At 38.9% G+C, this 24,996-nt stretch overlaps 4 protein-coding genes and 1 pseudogene across 4 annotated transcripts; 4 read left to right on the forward strand and 1 right to left on the reverse strand.

The window, feature by feature from the left end:
• Nucleotides 1–237: 237 nt before the first annotated feature.
• On the forward strand, nucleotides 238–939 carry LOC141838941 (zinc finger protein GIS3-like). The gene has a single exon (XM_074726572.1). It carries the CDS (start codon nucleotides 238–240, stop codon nucleotides 937–939), a length of 702 nt encoding a protein of 233 aa, XP_074582673.1.
• Nucleotides 940–2,642: 1,703 nt separating this feature from the next.
• On the forward strand, nucleotides 2,643–4,165 carry LOC141837308 (transcription factor BEE 3-like; annotated as a pseudogene).
• A 4,280-nt stretch (nucleotides 4,166–8,445) lies between these two features.
• On the forward strand, nucleotides 8,446–9,804 carry LOC141838940 (NAC domain-containing protein 20-like). The gene is made up of 3 exons (XM_074726571.1): nucleotides 8,446–8,669; nucleotides 8,751–9,007; nucleotides 9,098–9,804. The coding sequence occupies exons 1-3, from the start codon at nucleotides 8,516–8,518 to the stop codon at nucleotides 9,599–9,601; spliced, it is 915 nt and encodes a 304-aa protein (XP_074582672.1). The 5' UTR covers nucleotides 8,446–8,515; the 3' UTR covers nucleotides 9,602–9,804.
• Nucleotides 9,805–14,963: 5,159 nt separating this feature from the next.
• Nucleotides 14,964–16,762, forward strand: LOC141838942 (uncharacterized). The gene is made up of 4 exons (XM_074726574.1): nucleotides 14,964–15,090; nucleotides 15,481–15,688; nucleotides 15,785–15,848; nucleotides 15,943–16,762. Exons 2-4 carry the CDS (start codon nucleotides 15,519–15,521, stop codon nucleotides 16,222–16,224), a joined length of 516 nt encoding a protein of 171 aa, XP_074582675.1. The 5' UTR covers nucleotides 14,964–15,090; nucleotides 15,481–15,518; the 3' UTR covers nucleotides 16,225–16,762.
• A 4,047-nt stretch (nucleotides 16,763–20,809) lies between these two features.
• On the reverse strand, nucleotides 20,810–21,223 carry LOC141837309 (protein NEGATIVE REGULATOR OF RESISTANCE-like). Its single transcript, XM_074724735.1, has one exon. It carries the CDS (start codon nucleotides 21,221–21,223, stop codon nucleotides 20,810–20,812), a length of 414 nt encoding a protein of 137 aa, XP_074580836.1.
• Between the last annotated feature and the right edge of the window lie 3,773 nt (nucleotides 21,224–24,996).

The following is a 24,996-nucleotide window of genomic DNA, read 5'->3' on the forward strand; positions in this document are numbered from 1 at the left end:
TGATAAACTATTCAGATCATGCTCTTGATCCCTGTCTTTTACTCCGCTTTGGGAACTAACTCTTTGATCCTTCAAATTATCTCAGAGGTCACGGCAAACTGCACTCTATATAAACAACGTATTGGCGTATAGAGAGGAGGAGACATGGATAAGCACACACCGTTGCAAATGAGGCCAATTTAATATCGTTTCTCTGCTTTCTTTGTTTCTGTTTACAAAGCGGAGGAAATCTTATTGATGTCTGAGGAAGATAATTGTTTACCGTCGTCCAACAATCGCGGCTACGGGATGAAGTTGTTCGGCTTCAACGTGTCCGAAGGTCAGGAGGCCGGTGGATTGACCTCCTCCGACGCCGCGGCCACCACGACCGCCTCCGGCGGCGCCAGAGACAGGGCCAAGTACGAGTGTCACTACTGCTGCCGCGAGTTCGCCAACTCGCAGGCGCTCGGCGGCCACCAGAACGCGCACAAGAAGGAGCGGCAGCACCTGAAGCGCGCGCAGATGCAGCGACAGCAGCAGCAGCAGAATCTCCTCTACGGGAGCGGCGGCGGTAGCAGCGGCGGCAGCGTGCTGTATCCGCGGAACCCGATTGGGTGGGCCTTCGCGCCGCCGCCCCATCTGTTAACGGACCCACCCGCAGCCGACTCTGCCACCAGGTGGTTCTATTTTTCGCGCACCGCCGATGAGCCGGCGGCGGCGTCGGAGCCCATCCACGTGGCGCACGGTTGCGCATTTCCTCCATCGTCCCCTGCCTCGGGCTTCTCTCGCTTCTCCGCCGGTTATGGGCGCGGAGCGCTTGTCCACAAAGCGGACAGTGGCCACGCAGACGCAGCGGAGACAGGCTCGAGCTCGTTTGCGAGGCCGGCGAAGAATTCGGCCGGAGCCGGCGAGTCGTGCAGGTTGGACCTCAAGCTCAGCCTGGCTCCAGGCGGGTGGTGACTCGGATCAATTAACTAATTAGCATGCTTCGTATGCCTGCAACGACCGATTCAGAGATGAAACGGGGGGATCTTTTAGCCATAAAACAAATGCAAAACCTTGTAGTAAAGTTATTTTTTTCACTCTTTTGTCAAAGATTTGTGAGCATATATATAAATATATATACAATTCTCTAATAGAATCAAGCCAATTATTCGAGTTAACGCATCATCAATTCATCATGCATATATATCTTCCCTCCGCATTGGACAAAATCTTTATGGAGTCAAATATTTGTCTCATTTTGAGTCGATATATATCAATAGTTTTATGCCGGAGAGATCTCAACCCCCATAATCATGTAACGATATGATTTCAGATCATATCTATTGGAAGAAAATATATTATTATATTTTACATGATAGTGGATGCTATACACATCATGCACTTTCATCAACGTGATCGCCAACTGAACAAGTAATGTGGATGCTAACTCGATCAGTCACAAACTAAGTCTTCGAGTTCCGTCTCTTCAAGCATAAATCACTGGCGTTCGCCACGCATGCATGCTAATTCTTTAGTGTTTGGGCATTACATGCATGTTAATTAATTAATTAGAACCCTCGTTCATTAATTAACTCAATTATGCGAACAGATATATCATCCTGAGATTCGTATCTGTTATACTAATCATAATCCATAATTTAATCAAGCACCGAAACAATTAATAGATTTGACACCGATTGACTGGGGCTTTTCTTCACCCACTCGACTAAGTGCTAGCTGATTGAATAAATTAATTGCCACTATATCTATGGCGCCGGTCAAATTATTATAACTGTATATTTTCACTAATGTTATGTCAAAATCAATTAATTAACATAATTACGTGTGTTAATCTTTTGCCAAAGTTTGTTTTTTGTTGATAGACTGTCATGAGCTAGGGTTTTATTGTTTTAAAATTTGATCAGGAAGGTCTATTGGGTGGGATTTTGACCAGTTCAAATGGTAAAAATTTGGAGTTTGATAAAGTGGTTGAAGTAGATTGCTTTTTAATATGAGACAGCACATCTGAATGAATTAATTAATTAATTCCTAACATAAACAATTATTCAATTATCCCTCTAATCCAAAGCGTCTCAGAAAATAAATAAGATATTTCTCTATCGTCATGCTGTCTACTGGAGGATTCTTACAGCTAACCTTCCTTCTTTGATATCTGCCTGTCAAAGCAAAAGCTTCAACACAGTAAACTGCACGCTGAAAGGCTGCTTCTGCATTCTTGATAATGCTACTCTGTCCACCTTAATCTACTCAATGTATAGGATGTCGATGGATGATAGAAGTTACCTGAGGATATCCATCTCCAGATACTGCATTTCAATTCATAGAAGTTACCTGAAGATGGATAGTGTTGGAAAATCTCAATTCATGGGGTTTAATTAGCCTTCCGACCGTGTTGCCATCGCATTAGCTACTGCACTTCTATTCATGAGAGCTAAATTTATGTCACAAATGCCAAAACGTAGATGAATAGGTTAAATGTGAATTTATTTTAAAATTTATATGCATTTAGAAAATTCTTTTTACACGATCACTTGTACAGTGCTGCCCTATTTTCATGCTGCAAGAAGGCCCAATCCAGTCGCTCCAAGTGCCTTTTCCTTTGAGTTGCTTATAAATTGAGGCGGCCTCTTCTTGTTTTCAAAGGTGAATCCGCTCTGATGGGAGAATACGCAGGGAGTTCGAGCTGCTTCAAGCCATGGCTGCCTGCCATGGCGATGGAGTATGGGATGGATTTGATGACGAGCCAACTAGAAGAGTGCACGATGGAGATCCCGAGTCTCGAGTTAATGAGCTATTTCGACGAAGATTACTTATCCATCTACGTGTCTTCTCCGGATGGACGCCTGTTTGCTTCCCCTGTTTTGCCAGTGCCCGTGGCATCGTCTGATGCAGAGCTGAGTCGGGGAGAAGGAAGGAAAAGGAAGAGCATGGAGGTGCATGATTTAACCGGCAATGGACGCTTTTCTGAATCTGGATTGACTGAAACAAAGATCAGCGAGAACAAAAATGTATGTAAAAAGAGATTCAGCAGCGCTTGATTTAGTTTTATTACTCTGTTGTTAGTTGACACGCATGTTTAGCAGAGCTCACGGAATGGAAAGAGAGCGAGAGACAACTCAAAGGAAGCAGACAAGCAGACAGAGGTGGTTCATGTGAGGGCGAGAAGAGGCCAAGCCACTGACAGTCACAGTCTAGCTGAGAGAGTGAGTGCAGCAAATATATTGCTTAATATAAATAAACTGTAATATCATAACAGTTTCAATCGATCATAAGATGCCTGAATGGTTGCAGAGCAGAAGAGAGAGGATTAAAGAAAGAATGCGGGTCTTGCAAGACCTCGTTCCCGGCTGTCACAAGGTAATCGATAAATGCATGTTCACAAGATTGTGGTTCATTAATCATAAGTTTCTAACACAGCGGCCATGGTTTTCTTTAGAGTAAGGGCATGACAGGAATGCTAGACGAGATCATCAACTACGTACGGTCACTGCAGAACCAAGTCGAGGTATGCATTTCTGCTTCCTAACTACGTTATGATGATACCTTAATCAATCATTGTGTGCTTGCAGTTTCTTTCACTGACTGCTTTCAGCTGCATGCTCTGTTTATGAACACCATTGCTTTGACGTGGAGGTTACTGCAGCACCACAGGTGATCCTTAAACTTACCTTTCCTTTCTTCTAAGGTCCACTGATTGTGGGGGCAGTCGAGTACAAGGGCCACGCACAGTTCTTGTGCAGCCCAAACAGTTAGAACAGTTAGGAAAAGGACTTTTTCGAGACAGTGTCATATCATTGGAAATAATATCAAATCTTGATGTCATAAAAGGACAAGAACCATTTTTTTGTTAGTTTTTAAATCCTACAAGCATCCTATGTCAACTGGATGCAGTGACTTGGGCTCCACCTAACTGAATATCTTCACGAAAATTCATTTTCTGAATTGTAGCATTTTGAGGTTTAATGCAGCAAATAAATTTCGACAGGCGAGAGGAAAAGCAAAATTCTAAGAAAAAACCATGTAAAAGCAATTCGCTAATTCGATGGCTGTAAATGTTTAGTAAATCATATAATTTAGTGAATGAATTTAATTTGTACCCCTGCAGGGTGGTGATGGGCTGTTGGTGTCGAGGGATGACTACGGGGGATGCAACAGTTTGTCTTCTATCATGCCGCTTTAATCCTACTAGCTCTTTCAATTACAGATAATTCTCTGGCTTTGTGCATGATATATAATATATTACGAGAGTTCTGTCTATCTGAATCACAATTAAGTACTTTTGTTTAAGGCTATTGAATTGAAGTTTAAATTGTAACTAGTTTTGTTGTTTTTGCAAATCGTGAGTTGTGTTTATGTTTAAAAGACAATTTTGAACCATTCGGCCATTTGACTCGAGAGCTAAACTTTGATCACTGTCGAACACCAAAGATGAATGCGATGCACTACAATTGTTATTAATTTAATTAATTAGCTTTTAATTAATTAATATAAATTGTCAAAAAAATTATTAATATAAATTGTCAAAAATATTATAAATTGTTTGAGACTGCCAATGTAACATCATCATAATTAGGTGACATCCCAACAACTTGGACAAGGTTTCTGTGGTTGACATGTATATACGTAATTAAGATGATTACAAAAAATAAATGCCACAGTTCGTGTGAAATTAACGCCTCCGTATAGTGAACTATTGCTGAGAGGCACTACTTTTATTTTTTATTTTTGAAAAAGGTTAATTAATCTCAACCAATTAGACAGTGTTTATACATCTAATATCATATGATAACAAAATTAATGTTTCTCAATAAATTTTAATAGTGGGATGAAGTAGTCAAGAAGCTACTTTTATTTTTTATTTTTTAGAATTAAAAAAACATTTTGCATCCATAGATTATTCCTAATTGCTGGAAATTATACTTGTGATAAAATCATACATAAATTTCTCCTTCGGCTAATTAAAGAAGCTATATATGTGATCTACCAATGAAGATGTTTTACTTGACCAACCTTTCGAGAATATGAAGAATATGATAATGGCTTCTTAATTGTGTGCGTTAGTCACAATACTTATTACACAAGAGATCCAATGCTTAATGCTTTGAGAAAACTTTAAGCATCATATATATATAACATGTTCAATTGTCTTCCTACTAATTAACAAGCTTTCTCATAATCCTCTTTGATTACTATCACTTTTTAATCTTGATTGACACTACTTGATAATCTCCAATGTGCAACTTTTGACATCAACTCAGCAATAGCTGTTATATATGATGCAGTGGACCAAAAATTCATAGCCAAATCGATACTTCTAAATGTATATTGTATACTTCAATTCATGTATGCATCCATGTACATCACATGCATTCATTTCCTTGGGAAATAAAAGATTGATTTGGGCAATATTGTCATATCCCTACTAACCCCAGACTATTTCAGGCCGACCCATGTCTCAGCTTGAAACCATCTAGCCGCGGCCTGACATCTTTTTGTTCTTCTATTCGTGGAAGTTAACTTTCATTTTGTAAGTCCCACACTAATTGTTGTTATGATTTTATTATTCATTTAATTCAGGAGTGTTTCTGTCTATATAAGACCGCAATCTAATGAATTTGCGGAAGGCGACTGCTAAGGAGGTCGTGTTGTAAACTTTGATGACGAAGAAAACAACAGGTTGAAAACGAAGAAGGCATCGGAATGTCTGCAATAGTCAAGCAGAGGTTAGAATGAGCATTGAGGGAGTTTGGTATGTCCGTTTCGACGCTCAAGTTAGCATAGGGGTTGAGAGAAGATGAAAATAGTCGAATTTATGGAAAGAGAAGAAGATTAGTGTGTTCTTGTGCATACCTCCCCACGTGAGCTTTTTCTAGATTTTATATAGTTATCAAAGGAGCATCTCCATGTCAACAATAATGGAAGACCAAATTTGATAGTCGTTACTTGCTTCTCCACTCGATGGGTGTCACTTGTACATGGGAGAGCATCTTGAAGATTAAGTCTAACAACCACATGATTATTTCTCTACCATGGTACTACGTTTGAGAATATTTGTAGTAGTTGTAAGTAGACTACTTATATGATGTAGGTTGAAGGAGTTTGAGTAGTCTGAACCTCTAAAATCAAAATGACTAAGCTAATAGGGTCAAGAGTTTGAGTCCTCTAGTGTCGGATGAACTGAGCTGATGGAGTCGAGGAATCTAAGTCCTTTGGAGTCTAGTGGACTGAGCCAATAGGGTTGAGAAGTTTGAGTCATTTGGAGTCAGATGGATCGAACTAACTGAAATCGAGGAGTCTGAGTCTTCAAAGTAGAATCGAGTCAACGAAATAGAATTGAGGAGTCTGAGTCCTCTGAGATCAAGTGAACCGAACTGATAGAATCAAAGGGTTTGAGTTTTCTGAAGTTAGGTAACCCAAGTTGATAATGAGTCGAAAAGTCTGAATTATTTAAAATCAAATGGACCGAGCTGACAAAATGGAGGAGTCTAAATCTTCTAGAGTCAAATGGACCAAGCCAATGCAGTGTCTAAAGAACACATCGCTGAACTGCACACAAACCACAGTTTAATCCTAATCAGATTGAGAACACCGCTAAACCAACTTGAACTCTTGTGTGATGAACTGTTAGGACCAACAGTCCATTTCCGTACCAACATTGTAAAGTGTAGTTTACAAACGTTAGTTTAACGTCATAAAGCCCTCCTTAACTTGGTCCAAAGCTTCAAACCCTAAAACTATTTCAGGGAGAAGAGATCAAGGCCTATTTGCTTCTTGGAGGAAGAAAAGAAACTTTGCCCACGTTGCTTTCTTATTCTGTCTCTTGCCTGCGACAAGAAGCTTCAAAACCAGAGATTAACCAGACAACAAAATCCAGGCCCTGATCAATTCATTTGGGCTTAATTCATGCGATTGTTAGGGGGATCCCACTTAATCCATTTGGGCCAGATCAGTTAAAATTCTCTCGATTCCACCGTCATTTTTACTGGTGATGGAGCTATTCATCCTACGTTTTTCCCCTTCGTTTCTACCGGTGATGGGTGTGCTTCCTCGCCGCCGCAAACGAATATGTTTTGTATCCGCAAAAAAAGAGATCTAGAACAAGCAGTTTTCTTTAAGCGAAAACAGAGGCACACTTTTCCTACTGATCAAGGAATGAAGGCGGTCTAGAAAACTTTGCCTCCACCCTAATTTCTTAATCCAGTCTGGTAGTGAAACGTAACGGAAGTGGAACGCCAATACCGCGGAGAATGATTGTGAGACGCCAACGCCTTAATTCACTAAACCGAAAAAAGCACTCGTTAGGAACGACTCTCCTCACTCCTCATATGGAGAGGCCAAGATACAGCACAAAGTGTCAAAATCTTTACAGCCACGTTGTTTTATTTTACTGAATATTTATACATAAATATAATGAATGAGTGGGAGAGAAGCTAGCAGGCATCAGGGAGAGACACAAAAACGAGGCACAGTAAAGACGAGAGACGAGTCTCTGTTGTTTGGTGAGCCTCTTGGTTTTGTCGCTCCACAAGTTTGGACAGGGCCGTAGTTCTCTTAGTCGATCATTAGGAGTAATTGATTAGCAAAGGTAAGAATAAGGATTAATTAGCTGTAGTCCACAGCGTTGGTCCTTTGTCCTGGTGCATGGATTTAGTGTAGCAAGCACGAAAGTCAACTCGTGCTGATCTAAATGATAGTGATGCCTTAATGGAATTTTAGATTTTGTTTACGGAAGAGATGACCTAGTCCAAGGACAATTAAAACATAAGCAGCCAAACTAAACTGTTACAAGTCAGTTTTAAAACTTACTTCAGCTTATAATTTTACCAAAACAATTAAGTTAATTCACGTTCGAACAGATCTATGCAGAAACAGAACGACTGTAAATATCGAAACATGATCTAATGTTGTGATTCCTATAAAAATGGGTTATCGGATGATTTAGAATACTTTTCTTGATTGGTTATGAGCATGCATGGATTTCTTTCGGCGTCCAGTTTGGAAATGTCTAGTAAATATTGTATTGCACCAAAAAAAACATAATTAAAATGCACAAATAAATACATTTATAGTATTTATGAAGCTTTGTGTAGATGGACAAACCTCACGTGCGTGAGAAATCTACCGCGTGCAAGTAAATTTTATCGGATCTTGTCAGAGAAGCGCGCGCGCGGCAGGATCGCCGGTTGGTGGAAACGGTTGGGGTTGGTTGGAAAGTGGATAAGGAGATCCGCACGAGTGTGACTCTCTCCAAATTTAGCAATCAAATTACCTCCTCCTCCTTGCAAATCATATCAATATTCTCAAATCATTCACTGCAGAAATTTATATTCTTCCACTCATCCAAATGCCCTCGATTGTTTTTTATTTTTGGATTTTTAATTGATCTAGAAGCTGTCCGCGATTTATATATATATATTAAATCTCCGTTCTCCTTACTGCTAGCTTTGGCTTGCTGCTAAATTGAGGTAGGCAACATTAGGATTGCCTCAGATCTGCATGCTTGTGCCGCTCCGAAGCTTGATAAAGATCCATGGAGGAGAACCTTCCTCCAGGGTTTAGATTCCACCCCACCGATGAGGAGCTCATCACTTACTATCTCACCCGGAAGGTGACAGAGTTGGGTTTCTCCACCAGAGCCATTGCCGACGTCGACCTCAACAAGTGTGAGCCATGGGACCTGCCGGGTATTTTTGGCTTCTGCTTCTCCATATATCCTCCGGTGACAATTTAGTCATGGATGAACTGATTGTTCGGTCTAAATGCAGGGAAGGCGAGTATGGGGGAGAAAGAGTGGTATTTCTTCAGTATGAAGGACCGGAAGTACCCGACCGGGCTGCGGACTAACAGGGCAACCGAGTCGGGCTACTGGAAGACGACGGGCAAAGATAAGGAGATCTTCCACGGCGGGGTGTTAGTGGGGTTAAAGAAGACCCTGGTGTTCTACAAGGGCAGGGCTCCTAAAGGCGAGAAGACTTGTTGGGTCATGCACGAGTACCGGCTCCATGCCATCTACCCCACTAAGGTTTAATTTGTTCACAAAATCTTCAACTAATTAAGCCTTCAAACCTTTTGTTAGTTTATTAATTTAATTAACTGTGTGTTGGATGCACAGGAGGAATGGGTGGTGTGCAGGGTGTTCAAGAAGAGCTCCACGGAGAAGAAGCCTCACCCGGATTCCCTTGCCATGCCTGCCTTGCTCGAATCGCCTTGCAACACCGCGTCGCTGAGCGAACTCGGCGAGATCGACGTCTCGGCGTTCAACAATCTGGTGCATAATTCTAATTCGAGCTCCATCGCGATGCAGATTAACGAAGGCATGTACGGCGACAGCGGCAGCAACGTCAAGCTCGACGTGAACATGCAGACGAACTGGATGAACGGGCAGGGTTCTGTTCCGTGGGCGGCAGCTGCTTTGTTTGGTGCAGGCTTCGCTGCTCCAAATCCAGCAATGCTGAAGGCTTTGGCGCTCTCCGACCCAAACCATGCGATCAATGCAGCAAGTTTGAGTCAGTTTATGGCGCAAGGAGCTGCTTCTTCTTCTTCTTCTAAGGGGGTGGGTTGTGCAGAACAACAAGCGCAGCTATTCAATCAGGAACCAGTTTGGAGGGGCTACTGATCAGGAGCATTACATTTGGGTTAGTTTTGTTGTTTCTTACGATGAACGTGTGGGTGGATGACGAAGGTCATGACCATGAACCCTGTTACCTACAAAAAGCACAAATACATACATCTGTTGGATGTGTATTAGTAGTAAATGATGTTCAAGGCCAATATTTCATATATAATCCGCTCTAGTTTGGCTGTGTTGCTGCAATATAGTTGTATGCGATCTTATGTGACTTCATACATAATTACACAACTGTAACTATCCATTTATGAAAGGGAAAAAGGTGCAAATAATGCCACTCCTCTGTTCCAGACAACGGTGCATGCGTATCATGCGATGCATGCCGCAGAGGAGAAACGCTAAGGTCGTTGTACATGTGTTTTGTTGGTAATGTATTTTATCTACCTCGAGCTTAAGCTATAAATGATGATTTCCAATTTGAATAAGATCAATTTTTGTTTCTCAAGAATATAATGTAACAGCTATGCAATGTGTGATGAAGAACTTGATTGCTATTGTGATCGTTGTCTGTCTCATAATAAATGTGTTAGGTAAAATACAGAATTAAGTTGCAAATACAGAATAGTTGCGCATCAGGATTTCAATTATACGTCGCTGATCGCTTACACCAGTAAAAAATTGTTATCAGTGATAAAAAAACTTTCATTAATGGGAAAAAGTTTTGGTTGGTGATTTAATGTCTCCACCTAAGAAATTTAATACCGTTATTAAGGGTCGATTATATTTGTATAAATTTTAATATTATTTATAAGGCAATTTACCGCTGACCAAATCACACTCAAATTACTCAATGGATAAAGAGCATTGTGACATAAGTACTTCTACTATGATCTTCCCTATTATAGGTGATCCGGCAGAAAGATGTAGTGACAACGTGGATAACAAGTAAGAAAAGAGGTAAGAAGAAATAGATATGATCTTTATTCAGAAAATCCCGACCTCTACTTCTGGCTCATACATCCGTCATGAATAAGATGCGGACCTCATGTGGAGGGCGGCACATTCCCTAACACTTATGCCGAGTTCTTCCTCTTCTCAGACATGGTCTGGGACTCAAGAACTAACCTCATGACTTAGTTCCGGTTTCAACAACCGATCTCATGACATGGTCTCGGCCTTGGGAGCCAAATTCAAGACAGGGTCTTAACCTCAGAAGCTGACCTCATAACTGGGGCATGACTTGATGTTGTATCACCCAATAAGCTCAATCAAACCCTCTAGACAGGTCGACCATGCACATAAGAGCTCGGGCACATGCTTAGCTGGACTTAGTTATACATATAGGAGAGGTTGGCCACTCGCTTAGATCAGCTCGGGCATACAGGAAAGAGCTCAGACATATGCTTAGTTCAGTTCGGCAACTTTTATAGGCTCGGACCATACCCATACACCCTGGCCACTCATACCAATCGGTCACTGCCGACCTCAGGTATCAGGTCAAATATCAGCGGGTCATCATGTTGATTCTTTCGTCAGACTTCGCAACTCATCCAAAAAGGATAAAGATAAAGACCGAATCCCAGTACTTGGTCTTTGACAATCCTAGTCGTCGAATGAAGATAACTAGCGCGGCTAAGCCGTTAAATGTTCAGAACTTGTCGAAGATCGGTCCATTGATAGCGCCGTCACAGCCAATCGCAGGTAATACGATCCGAGGACCTCGCTCCCGCTACTTCTATATAAACCCCGTATGTAAGATAAACAATTAGCTGGAATTCTCTACGCATACTATCACTTATACTACTTTTCCTGTTTCTGACTTAAGCGTCGGAGTGCGGCCTTGTTCAAGAAACCCCGGCGCCCTGCTAATCCGTTCATTCAGTGTTCATCTTCTTCAAGTTCTTCTCATCGGCGGAGTAACAAAGATTGACGTGACATTTTATTGACTGATGTTTTGACCATCGTCGGTATCGAACCGGAACAATAGGCAACCTAGTTATTCTTTCCTTTATATTTGTCGAGTCGAAATGAGCTTGATGTCTCAGTAGTGGCTCAACAGCTTAATGACTCAAAAATCTTCAGTGAATTAACAAAGATTATTTGTTCAAACTCAGTTCTTTGGACTATCATCTTGGTTTTAGATCAGAGGCTCCATAATTTATCCAAGATCAATGGTGTGCATAATGTCGTTGGCAATTTAATGAACATGCCCCACTTTTGTGGATCTTTGCCCACCTTATTTTACACGAGGGGAAGAAAAAAGGTTTTGTAGAAATGTACCCAAAAAAAATACAACGGAAATAAAAGAAAGACCATTTCATTCCCGTGCATAATCGAGTGCAAAACCGTGAAATTTTACCAATAAACATACAAAATAATAAATTAATCATCTTTCTCATCGAGGTTGCAAAGTAAACTGGCCGTACTAAGTTTGTCATTTCAAGGGATCCAAACCCAGGATTCAGTTTTGGGCTCGATGCGGATCCAGATCCAGATCCGAATTCCGTGCTCATAACCGATTGGGGATTCGAGATTAACTGGCGTCCACTTAAGCAAACAAAAAGAAGCCCTCCATCTAATTAATAACGATGACCTAATCTGATGGTGCTCCCCACCCGACAGAGGAACAGGCGAGGACGAGTGGGTCAAGGCTAGGCTGGAAGTGACCAGGATCCCAGTACAGCTGGACCGAGGCCCACACTTTTGAAAGTGCCCTCCCTGTCCTTCGATTAACATTCTCTGCCCAAAAGCGCTAATTAATAAATTGGATTGGGGTCTAGATTTCCAATCCACCGGCAACGCATGCTGCTTCGTCCCCACCAAGTTCACGAGAAGCCAGATTTTTCTTAAGTATATTGAGTCTCTTGCTTCTGATTAATCGACCATTTTTTTTAGTTACCTTTAGTGACATAAAAAAAACACCAAATAACAAGTAAAAATAATTTACTTTAGTTTAACATAAGTAAAAAACAACTAAGTTTGTTGTAGCCTGACTAAATCCGATCGAGTCTTCGCCTCATCTCGATCCTATACACTGATCGACTCCCTCCGTATCTACAAGGCCCATCAAATCCTATTCTCTTTTATCCATGCGGGCACAACAGTTCATGGATAACAAAAAATTCTTATCGAGTGGATTCTCTTTGACCTCAATCTCCGATATCTCCTAATGCGAGGTTGCCCTAATGAGGCGGCCTACTCTAAGGATCAAGGCATAGCTAGGATTCAAAATTACCTGAAGCTAGCAGTGACTACCTCAGCCCACCTTAGTCCAAGAATAGCTCCGCCCCTACTAAGGGTGACATCTGATTAACGGCTCAACAATATGAAAGGTATGCCCTAACGATTATCGTCTGTGACATGATAGTCACGGGTGGAGCCACGTATAACGCTACCCGGGCTATAGCCCGGGAGCTCGACGGCGCAAAGGTTTAATTTTATGGTTGATTTTTTTTAAAAAAAATTGAAGAAAGCCGAGTTGTACTCGTCGGTACAATAGACAGTCGGAGATCAGACCGGTTAATCACCCCGGCTGGCTCCGCCATTGATGATAGTCACTGTGTGGGTAGGGTTGCAAACGGTGCTTCACTCACACACAAGCCTCACATCTCAACCAACCCTGAGTTAGCTCCCGACTGACGTGCTTTAATTCACAGGACAACAAAAGCGAGTTCATCAAAGAATAAACATCGTTGTAGGTCTTGATCCCGAGTGGATGAAGAAGGAGACCGTCAAAGTTCAAAATTAATTTACAAGTAAAATGATGTTATCATAAAGAACTTAGTTTATCATAGAAGAATGAAAATTATTAATTTTAAAATTTAATATTGAGCGATAAACCAAAAAGTAAAGAACTAGCGAGTTAAGTAACATGTTTGGTCAAAAAGGCGAATCCCTACCATTCATCAATCCCGGGAATCACGAAATAGCACGTGGTTATTAACTCGATGCAGTGTGTCGTATTAATATATCGCATTATAACTAAAAATAAATAAGTGCACAAAAGTTTATATAAAAATTAAAAAAAAAGTGTGGAGAGGAGGATGTGGTCGAGTATGTGTCATGACCCATGCGGAGTCAAAAGCACACAATCCAAAGCAAATTTAAAATCAGTAGTTACGTATAAAATTAAAATTCACGATTTAAATTTTTTTAAAAAAATTGAGGGATGCTAAATATCTATAATTATATAATACAATTATATCAATTAAGAATAATTTCTCACGTGATTGCACGAGTGTTCCCCATGCGATTGCTCGCGTCCTGTAGACCCGATCGTAGACCAGACCAACGGATTAAAAATAAAAAATAATCATTAAGGATTAAAATTAGGCTTGAGGGTTAAATATTTTTAAATTTAGTTAAATTGACAGCTCTAAAATGCGACCAAACAAGGTGAAAAAAGGACAATTATTTCAACTACTGACTACAAATATTACTTGTCAACATCTGCGGACAAGCACGAGGCGAGAGATTAAAGGTCTTAATTAGTGTAATAACTAAAGTAATGGGAATTGCTGGCCATTGAAAAGGAGGGTTAAAATTAAACTTTTGACCGGCGTCCCAATCGGAATGGTTGAGCCGCCACCATCCACTTGCCCAGAAATTGAAAACCAAGTGCTGGCCGCCTCATCGACCCATTCCTGACCGCTCACGCCAGAACAACGACATTTTTATTTTATTTTATTTTTATCAATTAATTAAATAAAAATATAAACGTCCTGATCAGCCCTCACAGGACTCACGGTGGTTTGTTTTTTTAGAAAATAATTAATCCATAAATTCTTAATTAAGAGCTAATAAATTGTCATTGATATTTTAATTAAAAGAGGATTATACGTGCTCGAGGAGGTTTTAATAGGCCTACGCTAATCTAAAATCAAGCCATATGGGCGATTCATAGCTGGAATGCGACAACTCGACACGGAACGACGATGACGCCTAAAAGGTTTTCGATAAAACAGAAAGATAAATTCGTTTATGGTAAGTTTGCAAACTGTTCGAGAAAAAAAATTAAAAAGGTGGAAAAAATAGTGGGCAGGCACTAATGGGACAGGCACGCACGCAACCCCCAAGAAGGCATATTTTTATTTTAAAAATTAGGTAATTAGTCAGGAAAATAATTATTTTATTAAAGAAATACGGTTATTTAAAGTTTATCCAAAAAGAAAAGTTATTTTTATTTAGATATGTTTGTCTTTTGTGTATTTTTTCAGATATACTCAAATACGCAATGACATGTATTTATTTTTTAAAAAAAAAATCTGGCAAAAGTAAAATTTGGAGGAGTTTAATTTGTTGTTTCAAATGTTATTATTACTGGTCATCGCCGGTTCCCGGTCATCCGATGCCTACGGTACTTGGCTATTTTTTCCCCCTTTTTTTTATTGATCGTTCTGGGTCTCTCATTTTTCCATGCTATAAAATTGCTCCGAATCTCTCCGCCACTCTCCTTCCTCTCTTCTTCGCCACTCCGCTTCGTGCTCCGGCTGGGGTTCTCTCCGTTGTCTCTCTCCTGAGAAGAGAGGTGGGACAAGGTATTTGAAGATAATAGACTGTGATCTTGTTCTCGTCATCTTCTTTGCGCTTAAATCTGAGTTGTTTCGACCAAATCATTCTTTTAAGAACTCTTACTATGAGAAAGATGAAAGCTTTGATGGAGTTTCGTGGAAATTTTGGCTGTTTTTCAGAGGAAAGTGGCCATTTTCTGTTGTCCAGCTAAAAGTTCTGGGTTTGTTGGGTGCAAAAACAGCTGAAACTTCCATTATCTAGCCCCTTTTGATTCCCTTCTGTTGGAAGTTATCTTTTCTGCTTCGATTTTTATCTGGGTTTTCTCAGATCTGGTTGACAAAGCCTGGTTTTCTTAGCTTATTGGATGATACATGTGAGGAACGGAGGACTTATCCCTTGGATTTGTTCTTTTACAGGCTTTGCTGTTGCGGGTCTGGAAGAGATTAGAGCAAAAATGAATCATTGCGCGATGCAACAGCCGAACGCCTTTATCGCCTGTGAAGAGATCCGGGGCCCCTTCGCCGTCGCCGAGAGGAAGCCGCCTGTCTTCTGCCCGAAGCCTCGGCGAGTAAACCCGTTCCATTCCGTTGTAGATCCGGTCAGGCCTCTTCGATGGCACACAAGGTATCCATCTCGTCTTGAAAGCTATGTATGTTCTACTTGACGAATCTCTCGTTCTTGCTTGCTCCAATCTTTCTAACTTTTTCCCCGTTTGTTCAGTCATCAATTGGATTTATCTGATTCGAAGGCTGGGGCGGACCTCCTTGACATATTTCTTTCAAAGGTAAGATTTTTCTTTCTTTTTATCAGTTTATTTGATGAATCGATCGATTACCCAGAAAAAATATATAAATTTCTCGGGTGCTATTTGATTGCAGGGAGCAGAACATAATCAATTTTCTTGTTCACCGCCCTTCTTCTGTGGCTCGCCGCCGAGTCGTGCGGCGAACCCAGTCGTCCACGACGCCCGCTTCGGCGAGGACCGCCCACCTACACCCTTCGCACCTTCACCACTAACCCAATCCGGTTCGCCGGTGTCCCCGAAGCAAGGCTGTGCCCATGCCAAGTTTGGCCTGGTCCCGGCAGCCGTGCGCGTCGAGGGTTTTGACTGCCTTAACCGTGGCCGCCGGAGCTGCAGCAGCATCACTGCTGTGGCCTAAGCCGGCCCCTTCTTGCACGCTCTCGGCACCGTTTTGGAGCGCTGCGGTAGGAAGAGAGGGGGAAAAAACAGAGGAAACAAAAATTAACATCAACAAATTAAAATCTAAAAACTAGGCGAAGTTAGCAACAAAGATGGGGAAGAGAATTAAGTTAAAAGAAAATGGAGCTCTTAGGTATTTTGCGAGGCCTTTCAGCTTTTTCTTTCCAATTGTACATTTTTCTAGTACCAATCTGTCTGTTTGTAATTCAAGCTTCATGTAGATACAAAATAAGGAGGGTGAGAGGGAGAGGAAGAATTCAAATCCTTTCTCTGTGTTTGATTTTGATCCATGAATTGGATTTGAGCTATTGTTCTTAAGAGCTGTGACTCTAAAGGGAGACTAGTTTTGAGCTCAAATGTTCTGGGTCCTGTTCAGTTGCAAAATTGTTCTTGTAAAAATGTTAGCTTGTCATCTCTTCTGTCGTATTACTTTTGAGTCCTCATTTGTGTAAATATTCAATTTGTATAAAACATGCTCCTATCATATTTGCCTCTTTTCTCTCTTGCCTTCCTCTTGGAAATGTTGTTGTATGGTTGTTTGGACTTTCGTTGGATGACGGCCACCATTGGAAGCTAGCATTCTCAGAATTTGTATTGTCTATGTATTTAATTCTATCTCTGATAGGTATTTGGAATTCTCATCTGCTTCCGATCAAATTAAGGACAAGTAACTAGATCAGCACTTAAACTGTACTGTCTGCATAATTTTAATATTTAGTAAAGGGTATTAATACTTCTATCCATTTCATTACATTTGGGTAAGAAAAAATAGATTTTTTTTTTAGGGTTGTAATGAATAGATGGGTATCTTAGGAGAGAATTATCCTTTAGTAAATATTAAAAGTAGATAAGCATTTTAAGTATTTCTTAAATAGTATGCTTCCAATTTAACGTTGGGGATTTTGCTAAGCACACTTGCTACATTTCTTTTGGACAAAAATTAAAAGAGCATTTTTTTAATGTCCAAATCATTATATGTCTCAATTTGATTTTGTTTTAATTAATCTCACTTTACCACTCAACTATGTATAATTATCTAAATATCTTCTAATAATAGTATATAATGTTCAACATTATTATCTTTAATCTAAATTTTTTATCTAATTTTTGAATTAGTCAAACAAAACTATGTTAAGTATGCATTGTAGTACCTACGAAACAGTAGTTGCTACAACATGAATATTTTTTAATAGATTAAATATGCATTGTAATAATTACAAAATTGTAATTGTTACAATCACATTGTAATATTTTTGACAAATTAAGTATGCATTGTAGTTGGTATGAAATTGTAATTGCTACAACATGACTATTTTTGATACGTGTTCATCTAATATTTACAATTATAGCAACTAGGGTTTCGTAACTGTCACAACGTGGATTTAACCTTGTTCACCTTCCAATCACATTGTACCAGTTATGAAACTGTAGTTATTATAATTTGGACTCAACTTGCTCATCTAATATTCACGTTATTGCAGCTACGATTTTGTAGCTGCTATAATATAATATTTTTGATAGGTGAATATTTGTAATGCATGCTCATTTAATATTCATGTTGTAATAATTATGGTTTCATAGTTGTTATAATGCATTCAATTGATTCAGAAATTAGAATGTAAAGTTTAAGTGATAGATAACCGTATTGAATAGTACTGTAGATCCATTAGACCTTTCCCTAATTTTTTTACTTACCAACCTCGATCTGTAAAAAAAAGTTATAAAGGGACTTAAATTAAAAAAATAACTCATTCATATATATAAGTGTAAATTATTTAGAATTAATAGAATCAAGAATAATCTTTTCTCTTGGCACATGATAAAAATACTACGAGCACAATATAAAGCACAAATCACATTAACATGAACATTCGGTGTGGGCTTAAGTTATAATTTATCTGATTTTATTGTGAAAACTCCTGATCATTGTTAATACAATAAGGTCTCAAATGTTCAAATTTGATGATATTTGATATATGCGGCTGGAGTGTGTGTTGCACACATTGATTGAAAGTCTACAGAGAGCAAGTTTGACGAGAAAATTCACAAGATAATTAAAAATGTAAAAAGTCAAGATAGCCCACGAGGGCAAGACTTCTCATCTTAAGTAGACGTTGACTTTTTATTGTGACACCTCAAATTCAAAAAATCTAAACAAATTTCTTTTTTCAAAGAGAAATATTTTAAGCGAAAGCTTTAATAACACCCTTTAATCAACAATGCGTTCTCATCGGTTCTGTTAGTACTGGAAGTGACAGTTGCTGAAGCATTTCGATTAAAAAAAATTATGATCTGACTTAAATGCTTAATGAAAAATATTTAGAACAGCTATATACTATAGGAGAGAAAAATATTTTATTTTAAATAAAAGATGGTCTTAATAACAAAATAAAGAAATAATATTTTTTTAAAAAAAAATTGTTATGAATATCAGGGAAGGACGGTTTAAAATTACCGTATCTTAAAGGATTCATCCCAAAACGAACTGGTCCAGCAGACAATGCCACAATCTGATTATCTGAATAGGACAAATTCGGTGGGACCAATTTTGATATGGAATCAGAACACGGGCCCACCACAATGTCTCGGACATTTTCCGAGTTTTTTTTTACCGAAGCACCTTCGTGAATTTGAAATTCAAAAAGAATCCCCAACAAGAATTATTTTGGCAAGCAGGAAAAAGAAAGAAGGTGCAAAGCATAAAGGCGAAAACGACGAGTGGGGGAGCGGTGTCGTTTAATTACTCAATTGCGTTTGCCGCAGCTAGTGGTGACGCGCTGGTGCTCATCCAAAAGCCGCTGGTGCTGACGTACGGCGGCTTCCCTTCTCTCCGTGGAGTGGAGTGGAGACTCGAATGCTATGCCCGGTCCGACAGCAACTGCTCCACGTCCCATGCTAAGCCAATCTCGTCGCCTCTGCTGCTGACGCTGCAGATTTTTCTCACCTCCTTGCCCTTTCAGTTTCGCCAAGCGTCACTTTAAATAATTCACCGTAACTTCTGCACTTTAGTTTTGTTCGCGCTGCATGGGCAGCACAGTGAACGAACAGTTGGATTTTTAAAATACAGCTGTGGCTCTGCGATGCGATTGGGTTAGAGAGAAGTGAATCGGGGTAAGGCTGGACCTCATCGTCGGCGCGGTATCATTACTTCGTCGGCCTTATCGTGAATTCGTGATGCGTGTCGTCAATGTCACCACGCATTTCGCGCTTCTGGCGCCGAATTGTAAAGATCAAATTTGTTAACAGATAGTGGACTGAAGGAAGCTTGCAGAAGCTACAACCAAATTCGACTACAACACACACAGAAACATCAAACAATGAACAGGACAACTGGGAAAATCCCACACACAAACGTCGGTATAAAGAACGAGTCATGACTCCAACATCTAAGACAGTATCATCTACTGAAACAGGATACCAGTGGAGTTCAAACTGACAGGATAGAAAATTCAACCAAAAAAAAAAACTGAGGCATCCTGTGTCTGAAAGTCAAGATTCAACATCATAAGAAATATGCATCCCAAACTTATAGGTCGTTGATAAAATTATTTGTTGACAAAAAGGATACTAGTTGATGCATACAGGCAAGGGGTTTGTGGAAATGATTTGGTCAAAGAACAATAAATTATCCTGAAGATCAGTGCTACGCAGATTTAGATAACTCAAGGGTAAAGTTCAAAGTTCATACTAATGTAAATTACAAACCATGGATAAGATAACTCATGGTTGCATTCATTAGATAATCTATTGCCGTCATAATATGGTTGAATGGAAATAGTATAAGCCACAAATTTCTTTCAAGTAAATTTCAAACATGATCCAGAGAAATTGATGGCAACTCGGGGTCTTATCATTATTTTCTAAGAGAAACTCAGTAGCTTATTGGGTTAATATACTCGATTCAATTGAAGTGACAATTTCATAGATCCATTTTCCCTATGGTTTTTTCTATACTGAAAGTGAGATCTGCTAATTTTTCAGAGTGTTCTGGAACCTAATTCACACCGTGAGATACATTTGGAGATCCAATTAAAGATATGTAACAAAGAAAGTTTTCTTTTTAAGAACTTTTTTATGCCCTATGAAATTTAGAGGTGAGATTTTTCAGGTTAAAAACGTGAAAATTGAAAGGTCTCTTGGTGAGAGCATTAATTTATCTACATTTTATTTTTGATCTAAAAGAGTGTAGGTCTGATCTATCGTTTAAAGCAGAATATTTTGACAAGTGGTGCTAAAAGCAGAGTTTAATACCATCCACTAATGTTAGAGACGAATTGATGCCGATACTTTTTCCTATGAAAAAGAATCAATTGTTCTTCGAGTTGTTCATCATGATAACTTAATTCTCCACAAAATCGAACAGATTGTATACTGTGACATGAAATGGATCATTGACGGCACATATCTCATAGCTGATGCTATTAAACATGCATTAATTTACATGTAATGTGGCACAGCAGCGTCTCACCTCATGCAAAGTAAAGAAGCAAGATAAAGTATCTAGTTACCGCTAAAACGGAGCAAGCTGCAGGTAGAAGGGCAGATCAAGGCGGTGCACGGGAGCATCTGGAAGTCGCCTCGCCGCATGGGTTCTCCGGCGCCAAGACCTCCGGCTCCGGATCCGCGTTCAAGTCGAGACGCCGCGGTGAAGCAACGTGGTCCTCGTCGTCCTCCCCCTCTGCCGACGCCATGCCATCGGCCGCGGCCTTGGCAGCGTCGGGCCGCACGAAATCCTCCAGCACGAACGCGGGGGTCCAGCGTGGTGGCGTCTGGGCCATCGCCTTTCTGGAAGCGGCCATCGAGCGCGTGGCGTCGCGCATCCGACAGAGGATGCAGAAGAACTCCTCGACATCGGCGTCGCTCGCCTGGGGATGGTCCTCAGCTGGCCGGAGCTTGGAGGAAGGGAGGCGGCGGTCGTCGTCGTCGCCGCCGCCCCGCTTCCGTTTGGGTGATTCCATCTAACGGGGGAGTGACGGCGTTTCGCCCTTTCTATGTAAACGGCGGAGATACGGCGACGGCGTTAGTGAAGGCGACGAGTGACGAGACAATGGCGCGTGGAGGAGAGCATCGAAGCATCTCGAGTCCAGCTTGCTTCTTCGGTTGCCTTTAATAATAAAAATAAAATGAATAAATAATTCAATCAATTAAATTTGCAAAATGTCAACATCAACTAACATCTTATCTAAAAACATTTCAAAAAGTTGCTCATATAATGTTACGGTTAAAATGTTTAAATTTTAAAATTAATCAACTTATTTCTTTTAAATTACACTAGTTAATCAACTTTCAAACTTACTTAGTATTTGAATTATTTAGTTTCTGTATTTGTGATTTCGTAGAAGGAAAATAAATGTTTTATACAAATAGGATAAAAATAAAAAAGATACCACTTATTTTTTATATCATGGGATAACGCTTTTTTTTTAATAAAAAGGCATTATTATATTTTAACAACTAACTTTAACTGAAAATACCACAATTAAAGCAAATTTAATTAAAATTGCTCTAAACATTTTTTTATTAACTATTTTACATTATAATAATTTTATTTAAAAATGCTACTAAAATTATTTCAATTGTAATAATTTTGTTGAAATTATTTTAATAGTATTTGACTAATTTTAATTAAACTGAAGATGTTATAATTAATATTTAAACAGTTTTAATGAATGATAAAGCATCTTTAAACTATAATTAAAATTATTATTACAATGTTAAACGCCCTTTTTAAAAAAAAAAAAAAGTATCTTTGAATGGAGCGAGAAGACCTTTTCATTTTCCTAATAGAATAAAGATTAAAGGTCAAATTGAGAAAAGACCAATCGATTTTTGTTAGCCAACAAAACGAAGTGCGTGGGGAATGTTATGCTCTCAACGTTTTCAAGAGATAGATGTACCTCAACTCAATATGAATCACAATTAAATTAAATTATACTTTATATATATATATATATATATATAAATAATTGTATCAACATCAATGATATTAAGTTGCTTTTAATATTCTCTTTTCTAGATACCAATAGTTATCACTAATGCTTTTAATAATGCTACCATAGACGGGCTCAAGTGATTGGGAACTGTCACAATAAAATTTAAAGGTTGATTCTTAAAGAGTGTGGAATGATTCAACGGTTGTCTCACCTCCTTATACAGTGGGACATTTGACCAGGACAAAACTCTTTCATGATTTATCTCCTTCCTAAATCCCTTAAAATAGTATTAGAGGGGCCCCGAAATAAAAATATCGTCTTTTATCGTGATAAATATCATTAGTAAAAAGAAATCATGCTATAAGTGAAATATGATTTCCAGGAGAGTTGTTGATCCATGACTTTCGTAGTAGTATGCATATAATTCCAGATGGCAAAGGCCGGAAAAGCGAGGGAAATAAATACTCAACATAAAAAGAAGTGAGATTAGTGGTGGAGAAGAGTTGCCTCCACCAAGTACATTTCTTGGTTGTAAAAATTCTCTTGTGAATTATAGTATAATCATCCTCAAAGATTTTAATCAGCTTATGCATATATCAAACATGAGTAATTTTATTTGTCATTTCAGTGGTTTTACATGATCGATCTCACAACCATATGTAAGAAGGTAAATTGAAAAATTACAATTGACCACGACAGAAAAGAATATTTTTTTGACTTTGTCAAAAATTAAACCTTATCCTCTTCTATAATTCTATTCCATTGTAACCAATTCAATTATAGTTCGAAGGTAAATTATACTATTTCGATGGATGCTCATTGAAAATCAAAAGTCATTATATTTCTCACAAAACATATTTTAAATGAATCGAATTAAGTTACATAATGGAATCCGTGGTGCGCTGGTGTCATGTCGACTGCGTAATCAACGCTGTCCTCATAGTCCTCTGACGGACAAGTTGGCCTAGCGGTCATCACATCTTTTATATTTTTCTCTAGCATATCATTACAACATTTGATTAAGACATATAATTCATTATAACAAATTGCTGCAACTAAACAGAATAAAAAAAAACATCTTCCCAATCAATCTCCTAAATTCAAATTCATATTTATAAAAAAAAATTATGATAAAGACTCAGATTTAGAAGGAAATAAAAGTAATATGAGTGACAATAATTCTTGATTGCCGTCATCTGCCTCCTACTTGGGAATCCATATCATATCAGTTAATTTATTAAATTATTAATTAAGTAAATATATTATGATAAGATCAATGTCATGGACTTTAAATAATTGAGACTTTTTGCCCGTATTGAATTCTCGTCAATTCAATGTCTGAAACAACAGAGTAAGACTGGGCAGAAAATACATAAATAATTATCCAAAATCAAAAGAGAAAACCTTTTTGTTGTTAATTCCTTTATAATTTTGTAGAAATTAATATTAATTTTTAATAATTACAATCAATGCTTAAAAACTATCGGAATTGGACAAGATGTTCGGATCACGCTACGAACATTTTATAAAAGGATGCTTTTTTCTGTGGCTATGAGAAGACCCGGCCCGGCCCGGCCCGGCCAGATTTCGCGTTTCTATAATTTGTTAAAATTCGTGAAAAATATGTCTGTCAGGGCGGTTGCCTGTCAATTTTTAGCCTCAATCAGTTAGACAAATAGCCTTCACTAATCTGGATAAGGATGGAAACCGAATAACAAATCCCACTGATGTTGTCATTTTCATTTTGGAATGAGGTTTCATTATGTTAATCAAGTTTTCTTTATCCACCGTTTATTCTGATCGACCTTTCTCCATCATCGCACGCTCGACATGCTTGCCAAAACTAAGCTCTGAACGCAGAACGACAAGCTCTGTTTATTTGGGTGGACAGGTGTTGGGAAAGAGCAGGTAGGTTAGGGAGTTATAGGCAGGCTCCGTGAGGAACCGAGTGGCTGTGCCTCGGAAACCCTTTTAATTACGCTACTGTTGCCGTTGTCGGCAGTGCCCATCTGGGGATGACTGTGGACGCCCCGTCGGTGTTTTCAATGCGATGCTTCTCCAAAGCAGCCACCAGCACTGCACTGCACTGCACGCTGCTGCAGGACGCCGATACCAAGAGAGGTTGGGCTTTTGTCTCGTTGCGAATAAATGTCCTCTGCAACTTTCGTCAGGGAAGGAGCTGTGATATGATGTCCGCTGACACATACTCGACGGGTCCGACGTACTGCCTCTGCTTCATTCTGACACCGAGAAATGTGCAACAAAAACAAAATATTTTTCTTCGATTTTTTTTTTTAATAAAAGGTAGATCAATGCCTCTCCACCTACATGATTAATTGTATCGTAGGTTTTTTTTTTTGTCATTTGTGTAAATATAAAGTTATAGAATATTATAAATTTATTGTGCCATATTTTTTCTTTTATTTTAATTTGTAAGGACATCCCATAATATCTCATTTTGTATGCATTTATAAATGTATCCATATACTTTATCTTTTACACATATCATCATATATATTTATGTATTATCAATTAAGTCTTTTTTTAAATTTTCCTGTAGATTAAAATAAGTTTTAAAAATCAAAGAATCCCTAATTAACTTTGATATATGTGATGAGAAAAAAAAGTTTGTAACTACGACTTATGGTATAGGTTGTTAAGAATAAAATTTTAACTCTAGGAAATTATCATTACAACTTTAATTTAAATAAATTGTTTCTATTTGTACCTAATAATTATCTAAATATGTAAAATAATCAATTTTATATATCTATAGGATGTAAAAATATATATTTGTA

This window comes from Curcuma longa, chromosome 11 (assembly GCF_044706935.1).
Source record: "Curcuma longa cultivar G26 ecotype Majalengka, Jawa Barat chromosome 11, ITB_CL_G26_1.1, whole genome shotgun sequence".
Taxonomy (NCBI): Eukaryota; Viridiplantae; Streptophyta; class Magnoliopsida; order Zingiberales; family Zingiberaceae; genus Curcuma; species Curcuma longa.

What these genes read in the sequence shown, in the direction of transcription:
- LOC141838941 (XM_074726572.1), top strand. Translation starts at nt 238, where the DNA reads ATGTCTGAGGAAGATAATTGTTTACCGTCGTCCAACAATCGCGGCTAC.
- LOC141838940 (XM_074726571.1), top strand. Translation starts at nt 8,516, where the DNA reads ATGGAGGAGAACCTTCCTCCAGGGTTTAGATTCCACCCCACCGATGAG. An exon ending in TGAGCCATGGGACCTGCCGG is followed by an intron (nt 8,670 to 8,750) that starts GTATTTTTGGCT and finishes GTCTAAATGCAG; the next exon opens with GGAAGGCGAGTATGGGGGAG. An exon ending in ATGCCATCTACCCCACTAAG is followed by an intron (nt 9,008 to 9,097) that starts GTTTAATTTGTT and finishes TTGGATGCACAG; the next exon opens with GAGGAATGGGTGGTGTGCAG.
- LOC141838942 (XM_074726574.1), top strand. Translation starts at nt 15,519, where the DNA reads ATGAATCATTGCGCGATGCAACAGCCGAACGCCTTTATCGCCTGTGAA. An exon ending in CCTCTTCGATGGCACACAAG is followed by an intron (nt 15,689 to 15,784) that starts GTATCCATCTCG and finishes CCGTTTGTTCAG; the next exon opens with TCATCAATTGGATTTATCTG. An exon ending in TTGACATATTTCTTTCAAAG is followed by an intron (nt 15,849 to 15,942) that starts GTAAGATTTTTC and finishes ATTTGATTGCAG; the next exon opens with GGAGCAGAACATAATCAATT.
- LOC141837309 (XM_074724735.1), bottom strand. Translation starts at nt 21,223, where the DNA reads ATGGAATCACCCAAACGGAAGCGGGGCGGCGGCGACGACGACGACCGC.